The sequence below is a fragment of the Frankliniella occidentalis genome, unplaced genomic scaffold (genome assembly GCF_000697945.3).
Source record: "Frankliniella occidentalis isolate FOCC.00 unplaced genomic scaffold, Focc_3.1 Scaffold116, whole genome shotgun sequence".
Lineage (NCBI taxonomy): Eukaryota > Metazoa > Arthropoda > Insecta > Thysanoptera > Thripidae > Frankliniella > Frankliniella occidentalis.
The window spans coordinates 592,122-605,464 of record NW_026267244.1 but is presented as its reverse complement, the minus strand read 5'-3'; the positions used below and the strand labels follow the sequence as shown (position 1 = coordinate 605,464).

The window sequence follows — 13,343 nt, the reverse complement described above, 5'->3', positions numbered from 1 at the left end:
AACCTCTGCAATCTCTCAGCAGGTAGGTTGAGCGAGTCATATATAACATTATAGGAAGTTGGGTTGACTGTTCCTTGATTAACACTTTGGGATACCAGGAAGAAGTCGTACCTGTGGATAGAAAAAAAAGTCAGTGAAAAATAAGTGGATCATGGGGAAAATTAAAGACAACAGGAACTTGAAACTTACTTTTCAGGATCAGTGATTACATCGTCAATGATTGAACCAGGTGGGGGATTAGCACCTAGATGAGTGAAAATTTTAGTATTGATTCTCTTCGTTACAATGATATATGCCATCTTCACTTCTTGGCCACCATACACTTGATTTAGGGCAGCCTTTAAGCACTCAAGTTCAGTGCTGAACACGAAGGGAATCTGGCCCTCTCCAACACCATCTCGGTAGACAATGATACGAGCTGGCAACTTTCCACCATTCACCTCTTTGTACTTGATCACAGCCTCTGTGAAGACAAAGGCATTAGTCAAATGTAAGACCTAGTAAAGCTGAAGATATCAAAGACTAAGATGACTTACGGGTCATAGTGAGAGCCAAGTTGGTTGAAAGCTCCTGACCACTTGTATGAGCTGTGACAGCACTGAAATAGCGTGACATGTGCTTGTCTAAAGATGCCACCATGGCACCATAACTCTTATTCTTGTCAGTAGTGTCATGGCAAACATCAAAGCCGACAACCATGAGGTCCTGCAAACAGTTGATTCTAAGCATTACAAGAGAAAAGAAAATAACATGAAAGCAGATGAATGGAGGAATGGTAACTAACCGGCAGTGGAATGGAGACACTCCATGGGGAGCCCCCAATTTTACAGCATATCTGAACTGCAACCTTAGTCGCAATAGACTGCTGACCTTTGGAGTTCAGATTTCGGGCTTGCATAACTTGCGTAGGCACTAAACAGAAACATTAAAAAAACTTAGTCACAGCAAGTTTAGGTAAAAGGACCAAAGCAGACAATGAGCTAATAATAACCTGCTCTGTCCACGCAGCACTTCTTCTTGATTGCAGAGTACACATCTACTCTCTTTCCGCCTACTACACACATGATCAACTGTGGTTGAGAAGTGTCCATGACCTTATTCAACTCTTGAGGGTATTCAGCTGCATTACCCGAACGGAGCTCGACACTGAAAAGGACTCCATTAGTCACAAGTAAATTCAAGAGTAAAGTGAAGTGAATAAAACACTAAGGAACTTACAGCTGGGGGTTTTGGATGTTAAACCGCATGGGGGCAGCTGTCTTCATAAGACATTGGATGAAGGACTGAGCATTTGCTTTGTCCCTGCCAGAAACCAGAACAACCCATCTTTCCAGGTGCTTAACATTCAAGAGGGCACTGTTCCGGAATCCACTAGTCCAGTCAACTCTGGGGCCAGCACCCAAAATCTTGTTGCCTCCCCAGATGATGTTCTCGGTTTCCTCAACTCGACAATCCATTGTCACCAAGTTCTTGTCCAGGGTCATCTTGAACTCTGCAAGCTTGTCAACAGCCTGAAACATTCAAGGGGAACATGAGAAAGTGACACAAGAAACCAAAGAAGGGTAACAAAACAACACCTTACCCTCTTCTCTGCCAACAGCCTCTGATTGAATTGCATGAGCTTTTGAATTCTCTGCTGAGGATTAACTCTAGTGTGAATGGCCAATGCTGACATCAGACGGAAGTTCTCCCTGAACAGAGGATAGGGTGAAGATATAATACAGGACACAATAAGTAAGAGAAGAGGAGAGAGAAGAAATCCCATACCTCATGGCATCTGTTAGCCCTGTGCAGTGGCACACCTCAGGGATCAAATTTATGATTTCTGTCATTCCTGCACGTACATCTCTAGCCTTGGCTTTCGAAACTAGGAGGGGTTGTTTCAAATCCTTAATGGTAATGTTGTATTTTCTTCGCATGTACTCAGCAAAAGTGATCTCCTCGTCTCTGAATTTAAACTTGTGCCCTGGTGTCATTGTCCAATTGACATCATCCACTCTGTAGGTCTTATTATTGTACTTGGTCAGCACAATGCATCCCACCACCTCTCTGGAGAAGTTTCGCTGAAAATTCAGAAAGTACAAGTGAAGAATCGTGAAAACAGTGAATATAATTGGAACTGGGTAGGGAAATAACATACCTGATAATCACTACCCTGCTGCATACAATTCCTCAAAATATCGTAAACAGTCTCAGTCCTCATAACTTTGAAAGTAATTTCACAGCACATCAGAATGCTTGCTTCGTGCTGCCTGATGCTTGTCTTGTAGCCAGGCCAGAGCTCAAGGCCAAACTCAGGGACTTCAATCTGGAGGTAAAGAGTGTTAGCCACAAGAAGAAAAGGACTCCCAAAAAAGATAAAAGTTGAAATATTACCTTTGCCTTGGCATCATAATAATCACGGCCAACCAACTGCAAGTCCAAGGCATTGATACATGACCGGAGAAGCAAGTTGTAGACTTGAATATAGGCATAATCTCCATAATCAACTTGGCCAACATGCCGAATAGTAATAGTAAACACAACACCCTCTCTTTGGTCAGATGTGGCTGTCAGGGTCATTTGGGGATTCTAGAAAGGCAAAGAAATTAGTGAAGAGGTAGTTTAAACATGATACAAACCAACTAGAATCCACAAAAGCTGTTTACCTGAGGGGTGACCAAGCGCTCAGCAGTGTAGAGAACAGTTCCGTCAAACAAATAACCACCCAGCTTGTCTTTATGGGTTCTTAATAGGTACCGGCGCGTACTAGTATGATCCTCTTCTGGAGATATATCCACACGATATTGGTGGAGCACCCAGTCAGGCACAGTGTTGATTTGGAAGTAGTTGGCCATAAACCTCATTTTGACAGCTTTTCCTACAACCTGACCTGCAAGGTAGTATTGACTTTAGAAGGAGCATAACAAGAGAATTTGATCAGAGTTGCAGAATGGAGAAAGAGGCCCTTACCTTTCTTTGTTTTGAGATGATCCGGACGGGTTTTGGGAGCTCTGTCAGGAATATCAATTTGACGACCACCACGCATGGCACCTCGACCTACAGGTGCATGTCCACCATTTCCATTCCCATTCCCAGACGGTGCAGGCTGCGCAGCCGGTCGGCCTACAACAACAAGCAACAGCATGAGTAAAATCACAGCAGCATAGCAGACCAACCCCATGTCTAAGGTACATACCACCCAAGCCCATTTGCTGCATCTGAGCAGGTAAATCGCCAGGCTGGCTCGTAGCCTGTGGCCTATGTGTTGCCCTTGACGAGGCGCCGGGAGGCGGCTGCAAGAAAGAACGAATTACAACCAATCTACAGCAGACTACTATCAGGAGAATTCGCACAGAAAGGAACTTACCCCCCAAGCAGTAGCGGCTGGAGCCCTAGCGGTTGCTGGCTGGGGCGCAGCTGCCGGGCCACCACCCATCTGAGCGTAAGAGGAGGGCCCCCTTGAAGCTCCAGGAGCACCTGGGCCCGTCGGGGCAGCGGCAGTAGCATCACGGTTCTTGTTGCCCCGGCCCCTGCCTTTTCCAGTCATGTTGGCGGACTGAAACAAACGGTTGACGCAATAAGACACAGCCCATGCAAGGCAAAATCAGCACAGGTCACACAATCACCCTCAACAGGGCAGCAACGGCCTAATGTGAGCAACTGTGAGCGACAATAAACGACTACGTGCTAAAAATACACATTCCCGCCGATGAGTGGCCTACGAGCGACTTCAGCAGCTACTGGAAGTATCCCTGAGGCATCTTGCTAAGATGACGATGCAATGGAAACAATTTCGTCTGAGCGCCACCTTCAGATAGTCATGATAAATCAAAGGGGATCGGAAAAGTCTAGTACACTATACCGACGAGGTGAACCAAGTCAAACAACCTGTACTCAAGAGGATCAGACCGAACAGGAAGCGGCAGGCCGAAGCAACAATGAGCGAGCCTGTCAGAGCGGTCAGAACTCAGAAGGCAACGCTGCGCGTTACACGAGAAACACCGAACCGAAACTGATAAGCTGAAACTACTGTCAGTCGCTTGGGAAAATCGGGCAAAAATTGTTGGAAAACTAGCGGGGCACAAGTCAAATGGGGCACATGAGGAAGACACCGGCAAGGCCGGCTGAACTCACATAAAAGCAAAACTTAATCCAACAGAAATTTCACTGTCACACTAACCTAAAACACGAACACGGCACAGACAACAATATTAGTCTCACACCGGAGGGCCCGATAATATTTACTCCTCCGGGGCACAGTCAAACAACGATCAAGCCGAAACCGTCCTCCACCGACCGCACCAAAACGCCAACTGAGGAGGAAGCGCAACACCAACAGGCAGGCTCCTCGCTGGAAATCCCACGACCAATCAGAGACGTGGCTGTGTGGTGGGGGAACCCACGAGGAGGGGGAAGGGAAGGCCAAACACCTTCAAAATGTGGTAATTGTGCTTTTGGGAATTTTTCTATGATATGAGCAATGTTCTAGCGACGAAATAAGAACACTGATGTATTTAAAGATGGTTAATGTGCAAAATTAGGGATAGGCACTACGTATTCTGGGGAGATTAATTTTGACTCACGTAGTGCGTAGTGTATCAAGTTGGTTCACGCAGCTGCCACCAGGTCGCACTAGCAGTCCAGGTTTACCCCAAACCTAACTTTTAAAAGTATTTAATACACTAGGCTACTTTATGTAACTTTAAAAACTATAAGTACATTAAAAAATACCGGTATATTGAAGTCAAGTATGATTCAATCCTTACCGTAAAATGGGGAAACCACCTGTTAGGAGTTAGGCCACATATGATTTTCCTGTTTCCAACTGAAGTTTAACATTAAATCTTACGACATCACCGTCAATTTTCATGAAAACTATACTATTGTGTGTAGTTGATGATCCATTGAGAACAAATTTCGTCTTGTTTTGAAATTTTGTTGTCACATTTGTTTTGTCAACAGTCGACTCGACTCCTTCCCGTTCTTCTTCTTTTACAAATGGCTGTGCGTGAGGCAAAGATGGCGCGTTCTTGTTATTGCTAGCTAAAGTCCTAAATGTTTTCTTTCAAGCGAAGTTTGTTTAGAATTGTTGCAAATTACGATTTTCTATCTGTTTTTTTCTTTAAAAAAGGACGTTATCTGCTTACAACATATTTGGTTGCCGAACGTTGGTTTTGAGTTGTTTTCAGGTTTGTATGATATGTAGGCTAGGCTGCATTGGCTTTCGGATTTGTAGGCCAATTGCTAGTTTGTTTTCTCTCTTGTCACATTTTCTTCTTAAACCATTACTTGTTTTTTTGTTGTTAAAATCTCTTAATGAAAACTCCTACTACATTTTATCAATCGTAACGATTGTTTCCTCATTATCATTTTATGATATAAGGAATATTTTTTCGTGACAACGCATAAATGAAATAAAATGACACTGTATTTTACTCCATCCCCAACCTCCAACCTGTATAGCGTTTGTGCACAAGACTCATAAAATTCAATCTCTTGATTTAAGCTTACTTTTTAAATGAAGTTATTTGAAGACTGTCACAGTTTGATTTGACAATTGCTTTATGTGTCTCTTTTAAGGATACAAAAACTCTTAGAACAATGGACTCGTTCAATGATCACCCAGGTCGGTTATGTAGACTTTGTGCTCAGCCTGAAACTGAGGATAAGCTAATATATATTTACAAAGAAAATGAAGAAGTTGAGGATCACCTTGCAGAGATTATAAACCTGAGTCTACCTATCAAGGTACATCAAACTTCAGACCTTATGCACTAAATACTGGTATTTGTTGCCTCTACTAAGTCTTACTTAAACAGGTTTCACAGATTGACCATTTACCCAAGCAAATTTGTCAGTCTTGTCTGGAAAAATTACAAGCGACTCACGAGTTTGCCTTGAGCTGTCTTGCCACCGAACAGGAACTTCAAGAGCTTTTCGCAGCAAACAAGTTTCAGTAAGGAAAAACAAAATACTTAAATCTATTTTTTGCCATTGCATGCAGTAAAATTTTCATTTTTATAAACTTTTCTAGAAAAAGGTCTGTGAAACACTTTTGCTCTTTCAGATCAGTGGGCGATTCATCTGACAACTCCTTAGGAGATACATTAAAGGTTCGTTGGTTGTAAATTCTAAGAACTCCATTATTTTTTCAAAAATATATTTCCTAACTCTTGTTAATATTCCCAGGACAAAATTGATTTAAAGCTTTCCACTTCAACTTCAGCTGCCTTATGTGAAAAATCGACCGACAACTTGAGTGACTTGGAAGAGGGAAAACTGGAAGAATTTATGAGCCCTCTTCAATGTAGGTCTTCAGAAAGTTATCAATGCCCTCTCTGTTGTGATGGTGAAATGGGCTCATGTCTGGATGAACCTGTTGAGCTAGGTGTTCAAAATCACATATCTCCTCAAAAATCTTTCGAAGAAGAGCTCATGGCACAGTACAATCGAGCAAATGAAGAAGATGATTCTAGCTCATCTGTTGTTGAAGAGGATCTAGAATCAGAATTGGAATCTATCACTGAAGTGGTAGTAGATGAAAACATAGACCAAAGAGATGCTGCCATCAGTATTGGCAATAATTCTTCTGCTGGCCCAGCGAAAAAATTGAGGCAACTGAAAGGGATTCCGAAACACCGACAAATAAGAAGGCAGAAGCACAGAGTAACAGCTGCTCGTGGGAAAAGAAAGGTACAAGGGAAGGCTGAGGAAAGTGATGCCCTGATTTGGATCAAAGCTGATAATGAGGAGTCTATACCACTAGTTCAGTGTATACACTGCAGTGGGTGGTTGCCAGGATATGCTTCTTGTCTACAGCACTCTCTGACCAGTCATATAGATGTTGATGCAGCAGATCAGAAAACATATCATTGTGCACGATGTGAAGGAGTATCAGTTTCAACTCATTCTGATCTTATAAATCATTTTAAGAAGTCCCACTGTCCTAACCATGAGTTTGAAGTGGAGGAGTGTAATGGGCAGTTTGTAGTTTCTGACAAAAGTCAATCAAAGGCTTTATCTGAGGCTAGTGTACCTAGAGATATAACTTATAACTGCAGCATTTGTGAGTAAGTATCTGCACTTTTTGAAAACTAGCACCAATGAATTCCATGAGTGAGCAATATTTAATTGAAACTTATACTTCTTATAGGAAAGGCTTCAATTGGCTTTTAAATCTCCTTCAACATTCTTGTTCACAAGTAAACTGTAATGACTTGTATTGCAATATTTGTGATCAAGAGTATCGCAATCGTCAACGGTTTGTGTTCCATATGAATTTCCACAGCGATATAGCGCCTGTAAGGAATAATTCATTTCTTTTTAATGTTATTGTTTTGTACTTCTGTGAATCTTGTTATTCTCCATGGCCTATTGTACTCTCCCCTTTTCTGCACCTTTTTCAGGCATTGATGTGTGATGTTTGTGACCAGTCCTTTGCTGATGATTCTTTACTATATGATCATGTACGTTTTGCACATGTGACTGAAAATGTCGAGTGTAGTGAGTGTGGAAAGGATTTTAGATCTGAAAAAGGTCTTACTGCCCACCAAATGCTTGCACACAACTCTGATCCTACCATGCAAAATAGACATAAGTGTACTACATGTGGAAAATGTTATAGAGACAAACAGGGACTCAAAGAACATTTAGTTACACACATGAGTGTGAGTTCAAGTGTTATTCTCGCCTGTGTTGATTGAAATTTTGTTCTTTTCTTACTTAGTAATCTTATCAAATTTTTACCATGGGTTTTACTTTTATCTTTGCAGGAAAAACCATTTCCCTGTGACAAATGTGACCGGGCCTATAACCGATACTCACGCCTCAAGCAACATCAACTTTCTCATGTTTATACAGAGTCTATGGAATGTTATGAATGTGTTAATTGTGGTTTAGCCTTTCCCGATATGGATAAAGCACTGGCACATTCAACTTCTGAGGAGCATGAGGTCCAAAATACTGTTCTGGCTAAACTGTACAGGTAATCTATGCAATATTTATTTCCATGATCCCTTTGCAGACATTTAAAACACTTACATAAGTCTTGATACTGATTTACATTTTTTACTCCTAAATTGTTTGGACTTAAAGGTGTGAATACTGTGACACAGTATTTTCTTGTCCGGATGGCCTTAACCAACACCGCCCATCTCATGTAGGAGAAAAACCATTTGTTTGTCACATTTGTGGAGCATCATTTCATACTTATTCAAGAGTCACAACGCACAAAACCACGCATGGCATATATGACCAGATAGAGCCACAAGAAGGTGACTTCACTATCCCCCGGCATTTTCTGTGTGAGCACTGTGGTGAGTTGCTGTTATTTTGCCCAGATTATTTAAGTCAATCTCTGTACCCTACCCTGCCACCCTCTCTTAATTTAATAATATCTTGAAATTTTCTTTAAGGTGTGAGCTATCCCTACTGGAGCTATCTTCAAACTCATCGCAAGATGCGGCATAGTGAAAACCCTTATTCTTTAAGTTGTAAACTTTGCCCTGAAAAGTTTAAAAACTCTTGGAGTGTTGTCTACCACCGTAAGAAAGTGTAAGTACAAACTTGGTGGTCATTCCTATCAGGAAACTTGTTAAGAAACTTGGCGTCAGTTTTTTTTGTTAATCCTAACACTAACTGTCATGATGTAGATGTTAAAAGCTGGTTTGTACTTGTTGCATTTATTTTTATCTCTAGGCATGAAAACAATGGAGAGACAAAAGAATGGCGAAAACGTACTTTACAGTGCCCTCACTGTGGTGTGAACTGCATGTACCAACACACATTAAGCATGCACATAGAACGGAAACATGGCTCATTATTAGATGATGATGGAAAACGAGAGAGTTACCAGTGTGAAGAATGTGGTAAAGTTTTCAAGTACCAGGCAAGGATTTTATTTATCTTACATTTTATTGCTGTTTGCAGCTATTGTTTACAGAAGATTTTTGTTTCCTATGTTATTTAACATTGTGCTCCTTTTTATTTATTCCCTCTATGTATATTTTTTTGCCAGTCCTCCCTTCTGCTGCACCAAAAAATGCATCAAGGTCAAAAAAGTTTTCAGTGTGAGGAATGTGATAAATCATTTCTTACTATGTAAGTTATTCTCATACTTCAAACCTATGCAATAAACGCATTGTATCCATAAAGGCCACACACTTTTCTTTTTTACTTACTTTAATTGCTTTCATTGCAGTGCTACTCTGCGTAATCACACCAAAAGATGCCATCAGGGTATAAAACCACACCAATGTGAATATTGTGGAAAAGCATTCTTTCACAGAGTTACCCGTGATGATCACTTGCGAGTGCATACAGGTGAAAAACCTTTCAAGTGTCAATTCTGTGATAAAAGATTCCGCTTGAAGTCTATGCTAACAGACCATGCCAAGTAAGTATCTCACTGCAATACTGTTTCAAATTTAGATTTAGAAAAGTTATAGCAGTGAGGTAATCAATTTTTCTGACTATCGAGACTGCTTTTATTTTATCTATCTATCCTCTTCCTCTTAGAATCCATAATGATCATCGCCCGTACCCATGTGATGTCTGTGGGACATCTTTCAGGCGCATGGTTCACATGAAACAGCACCGTATGCTACATACCGGTGAAAAGCCTTTCCAATGTAGGTACTGCGGTCAAGATTTTCGTTTAAAGCAGGAACTTCAACGCCACATGAAATCAAAGCATGGGGAACTAGCTGTGGAGAATATTGAGGAAGAGGAATATATCTTTGCAGACCAGTAAAATTCTGAAAAGAACTCCTCTTTGATCTCAACAGGTCAAGATCAATTTTAATGCTTAAACTGAAAGTATGACTGTATGTCTTTTTCTAACTAAATGTTTTCTCTTAGGACCTTAGATATTTAAAATTCATCAGAAGTCCTTTCTGAATAGACATGTTGTAGAAGCCATGAGAATAATACCTGTTGAAAGATAAGCAAGATAAGATCGGTTCTTATCTTTTACTTCTATTGTAGGGTTAGTTGATAACAATAAAGAAACATACTATATAATACTAAGTACTACTTTTGAAAATTCCTCTTTGACAGAAATGAAAAACGCAATTTGAAATATTGAATCATTTTATTAGACGTGTGTTAATAACTGTTGAAAATGCTTCTTTTTTGAGGATTGAAGTGAGTGTCCTAAGTGTTTGATTGAGTTTTGGCAGAGTTTGCAGAAAATGCAAGACCGGTACAAGTTGTGGGACTTTTAAACAAAGGTCGCATATCACAAAACTTTGGGTGTTCCTTGTCTCCAAGAAGCTTAAAGATAACTGTTTCTGTTGTAGTTATGAAGCAGCCCATTTGACGAAGTCGCTTCAATGGAAAAATATTTAATATTAATCATAAAACCAGCGAAACTAGTAGAATATATAAGATGCTGAAAATAAATACCTCAAATGCTAAGAGCCGGTCCTCTTGTGTACGGGAAGTGCACGCATCAGCAACAATATGAACCTTGTAACCTCTAGCACAGAGCTCTGCTGCAGTTTGCTCCACACATATGTGGGTCTAAGAAAAATAAAAAAGTAAAAATTACATCTATATTTAAAAAAAAAAACTTGACAAGAAGGAAAGCCAAGCGAGAGGTAACAGTAATCTGAAATTTCTATAATACCTCAATTCCAAAGAGAACAACACACTGGAGATGTCCACCACAAACATCATTGATTTGTGTCATAACTTCAGGGATGATCATGCTAAACTTTGTTTTACTGTGAACACCAACTGCATGATTGATGTCAAGTTCTTTGACAGTGCTCCCCAAGCCGACAGGATTTTGTTCAGTAACTATCAATGGTATATCTAAAATTCTACTTGCCTGCACCTGGAAAAAAATCAAGATTAGTTAAGAGGCAGTTTTTAGTTAACAAAATAGAGAAATTTTCATATAATAGCTAATTCCTTTTCCTTGTTGAGCTGTAGTCCTTAAATAGTGTATAAAGTAAAATTCATTGGGTTAAGAAAACCTCACCAACTTATCTGCAGCTTGCACTATCTCCTGAAAATGAAGCATAGCGGGACGGAATTTTTCCTGAATATCACACAGAAAGAAAGCTGTGTGTTTCTCCGGCAAAAGACCAAATTTTACAAGAACCGGAACAGGCGACATTCTTATTTACAAATTTGTGGGCTATGAAAAGACGAAAACAGTAGAAAGAACATAGGTCCTACTGATAGAACTCAATTCCTTGTTGTCAAGTCAACGAGTGCGTTGTCAGCAATACGTTTGAACTGGTCTGAGGACCAGAGGACCGAGGTGCGGGCGGGAGGGAAGGGAAGACGAGTACAGTCGGCGCAGCTTTACTTCTGTCTTCGGGTTTTTAGGTCACGTGACAGCCGAATAGCTTCCTAAGCCAATCGGAACGTTTTCGGCTGTGGAGGGGGAACGGCCGAACTCCGAACCCGAAGACGGAAGTAATGCTGCGACGACTGTACCTTCTGGCGATTTGTTCGGCTAGTTTCTCATACCCCTCAAACCCAGCAAGGAAGTGGATTTGGCATTGCTTCGGGTCTTGTTCGGCGTTTGTTCGGGCCCGAGCCGACTACCGCCCCGCCCGCAGCCAGCCAGCCACAGCAGCCAGCCAGCCAGCCAGCCCAGCAGTCAGTCAGCAGCCTGCAGGACTGCACCGCAGCGGATCGGCACCGCACTGAATCGAACCGACGCGAGGTCCGCTTGGAAAACCGGACAGTGTGTTGTGTTGTCGGCCTACAAGTCATAACAAAAGTTTTCTACCCAAGTTCAAGCCGAATTAAACCTTAAACCTTGCCGAGCGGAGCAGGAGATGTAGCAGACGAAGTCGTTGACTACCTATTAAATGGGAATTTTAGAAAAGAAGACAAAGAGAATGAAGTTACGACTTGTGTGTACCCACAACCCCTTCTTTGTGCTCAAAGGATTCCAGTATTCTTGTTAAAAACAACCTAATTTTTAAAAACCAATGTAGGGTTGTGGGAACCACACTTGAAATAGCCGTTTCATTTTTTTATATTAAAAAAAAAACTACTAACTTACTGAGGGGAAAAAAAGCTGCATTTTAAAATCATAGTGCGTGAAGTGAATTGTGCTTATTTCGGTTGTGAGCAAAGGATACGTACCAACGACCGGATTTTTTATTTGGATACCATCACAACACTCAACGTACCCTAAGAGTTTGGGTGAGTGAAAGTGCTATTCATTTAACTGCCTTTACTTTATCTGGTCCTCCGTAAGATGTTCAGAAATATTTTCTGTCACAGTACCGCTCCGAACACCCGGTGTCTCAGAGCCAATCGACAGTTCAACATTGTCATGTATGAAACAGTCTCTTTATTTCGAGATTAATAAACTTCTACTATTTGTTTGGCTACTGCGAATATCCAAGACATCTCCCACAAAAAAAACTTTCTGCTTTATCCATGATCAGCTTTGCGGAACCCGAAGTGGTTCCGAACCATTCATAACATTTTGGTGCTGATAAACATAGACCTTGAGGACTAACTCTCTGCGGTTAAAGCGTAGCCCATGGCCATATTTAACCACGCATTAGTACTTTTTACGTACTCCACCAGCTTCCTCATTCAAAGATTTCTTGATATTCCCAATATTTATGGTTAAAAGTGAGGTTATGTTGTTCTCCAGCGTCTTCTCCGCCTCCCTCTTTAGGCTGCGCTCGGCCGTAATCATATTTTTTCTCTATTTCTCTATTTTCTTGGGTCGAAAATGGAAATCGAATACAAATTTGTGATCTGAAAGAAACATCTTTTAAAAATTCCAATCAAGAAAATGGTTTACCAGTCATTAAATTAAAAAATATCTCTAGTAGTTATTTTATACAATCATGATATTAGAACTGCTGGTGAACGTGCGCAGCTTAGATTGATTCCTACATTTCTCTAAAACTGGCGCCGACGCCTCGAGCGGGTTGACGTTGAATGGCGGGTTTAAAACAACATCGCACTTACCACTTACGCGTCCCTTCTCTCCGCCCCTCCCCCCCCCTCTCTCTCTCTCTCTGCCTGCGACGCTGACTCTCCCCCCCCCTATAAATCTCTCCCTCTCCCCTTCAAACGCGTATAAGAGCAGGCAGGTGAGAGCGCAGATTAAGATATTTTCTCGTTGTGGTCGTGTCGTTGGACCTCTCATAACGTATGAACAGTAGTATGAACGGTCCTTGCTTGCTACGCTGGCCACTTGGTGTGGCGCGATGCGCCGCTGCTCCGAGTATGTGCTGCTCGCCGTCACCGTCCAGGCCGTCATCGTCCACATTCCCAACCCCTCACCCCATTCCCTGAGGGTCCTCGCCTCATTTTTCTTGGAGCTATCCAAGCAGCCGCCGTGGGGGTGGGCTCCTGTGATCTCGGCGCCGCGA

At 41.5% G+C, this 13,343-nt stretch overlaps 4 protein-coding genes across 12 annotated transcripts in view; 2 read left to right on the top strand and 2 right to left on the bottom strand.

Annotated features, from left to right (window-relative positions):
- The window catches only part of LOC113209568 (piwi-like protein Siwi), a gene marked incomplete in the record, with an annotated part of 18,799 nt that extends 14,486 nt beyond the window's left edge, over nt 1–4,313 (bottom strand). The window contains 15 exon segments of the mRNA XM_052270287.1: nt 1–111; nt 190–463; nt 537–705; nt 785–912; nt 992–1,146; nt 1,219–1,511; nt 1,583–1,691; nt 1,768–2,063; nt 2,141–2,308; nt 2,377–2,571; nt 2,649–2,872; nt 2,953–3,105; nt 3,179–3,275; nt 3,350–3,538; nt 4,117–4,313. Coding sequence (XP_052126247.1) covers nt 1–111; nt 190–463; nt 537–705; nt 785–912; nt 992–1,146; nt 1,219–1,511; nt 1,583–1,691; nt 1,768–2,063; nt 2,141–2,308; nt 2,377–2,571; nt 2,649–2,872; nt 2,953–3,105; nt 3,179–3,275; nt 3,350–3,529 — 2,552 coding nt within the window.
- Nucleotides 4,314–5,017: 704 nt separating this feature from the next.
- LOC113209569 (zinc finger protein 93-like) lies at nt 5,018–10,002 on the top strand. 5 transcript variants are annotated; one of them, XM_052270284.1, is made up of 15 exons: nt 5,215–5,446; nt 5,563–5,730; nt 5,802–5,938; nt 6,050–6,095; nt 6,172–7,052; nt 7,136–7,283; nt 7,389–7,649; nt 7,755–7,966; nt 8,077–8,297; nt 8,397–8,535; nt 8,680–8,869; nt 8,999–9,081; nt 9,182–9,376; nt 9,499–9,767; nt 9,849–10,002. In XM_052270284.1, the coding sequence occupies exons 1-14, from the start codon at nt 5,402–5,404 to the stop codon at nt 9,731–9,733; spliced, it is 2,961 nt and encodes a 986-aa protein (XP_052126244.1). In that variant the 5' UTR covers nt 5,215–5,401; the 3' UTR covers nt 9,734–9,767; nt 9,849–10,002. The 5 variants fall into 5 exon arrangements, with proteins under 5 accessions (XP_052126245.1, XP_052126244.1, XP_052126243.1 ...); XM_052270283.1 differs by having other exon boundaries at nt 9,841–10,002; XM_052270285.1 differs by lacking the exon at nt 5,215–5,446 and adding an exon at nt 5,018–5,171 and having other exon boundaries at nt 9,499–10,002.
- A 51-nt stretch (nt 10,003–10,053) lies between these two features.
- On the bottom strand, nt 10,054–11,243 carry LOC113209570 (isochorismatase domain-containing protein 1). Its single transcript, XM_026427170.2, has 4 exons — nt 10,967–11,243; nt 10,610–10,819; nt 10,387–10,503; nt 10,054–10,308 (listed from the first exon to the last, which is right to left on the bottom strand). Exons 1-4 carry the CDS (start codon nt 11,102–11,104, stop codon nt 10,135–10,137), a joined length of 639 nt encoding a protein of 212 aa, XP_026282955.1. The 5' UTR covers nt 11,105–11,243; the 3' UTR covers nt 10,054–10,134.
- A 235-nt stretch (nt 11,244–11,478) lies between these two features.
- The window catches only part of LOC113210518 (Ca(2+)/calmodulin-responsive adenylate cyclase), an 86,003-nt gene continuing 84,138 nt past the window's right edge, over nt 11,479–13,343 (top strand). For all 5 annotated transcript variants that reach the window (XM_052270279.1, XM_052270280.1, XM_052270278.1 and 2 more), the window contains exon 1: nt 11,479–12,150. The gene's annotated coding sequence lies outside the window, so the exon portion shown is untranslated. The remainder of the gene's footprint in view (nt 12,151–13,343) is intronic.

Excerpts from the sequence above, each read along its gene's own strand:
- LOC113209569 (XM_052270284.1), top strand. The coding sequence starts at position 5,402 with ATGACACTGTATTTTACTCCATCCCCAACCTCCAACCTGTATAGC. Across the intron at positions 5,939-6,049 it reads TTCGCAGCAAACAAGTTTCA|ATCAGTGGGCGATTCATCTG; the intron begins GTAAGGAAAAAC and ends TTGCTCTTTCAG. Across the intron at positions 7,284-7,388 it reads TCCACAGCGATATAGCGCCT|GCATTGATGTGTGATGTTTG; the intron begins GTAAGGAATAAT and ends CACCTTTTTCAG.
- LOC113209570 (XM_026427170.2), bottom strand. The coding sequence starts at position 11,104 with ATGTCGCCTGTTCCGGTTCTTGTAAAATTTGGTCTTTTGCCGGAGAAA. Across the intron at positions 10,820-10,966 it reads TGCAAGCTGCAGATAAGTTG|GTGCAGGCAAGTAGAATTTT; the intron begins GTGAGGTTTTCT and ends ATTTTTTTCCAG. Across the intron at positions 10,309-10,386 it reads ACCGGCTCTTAGCATTTGAG|CGACTTCGTCAAATGGGCTG; the intron begins GTATTTATTTTC and ends TTTCCATTGAAG.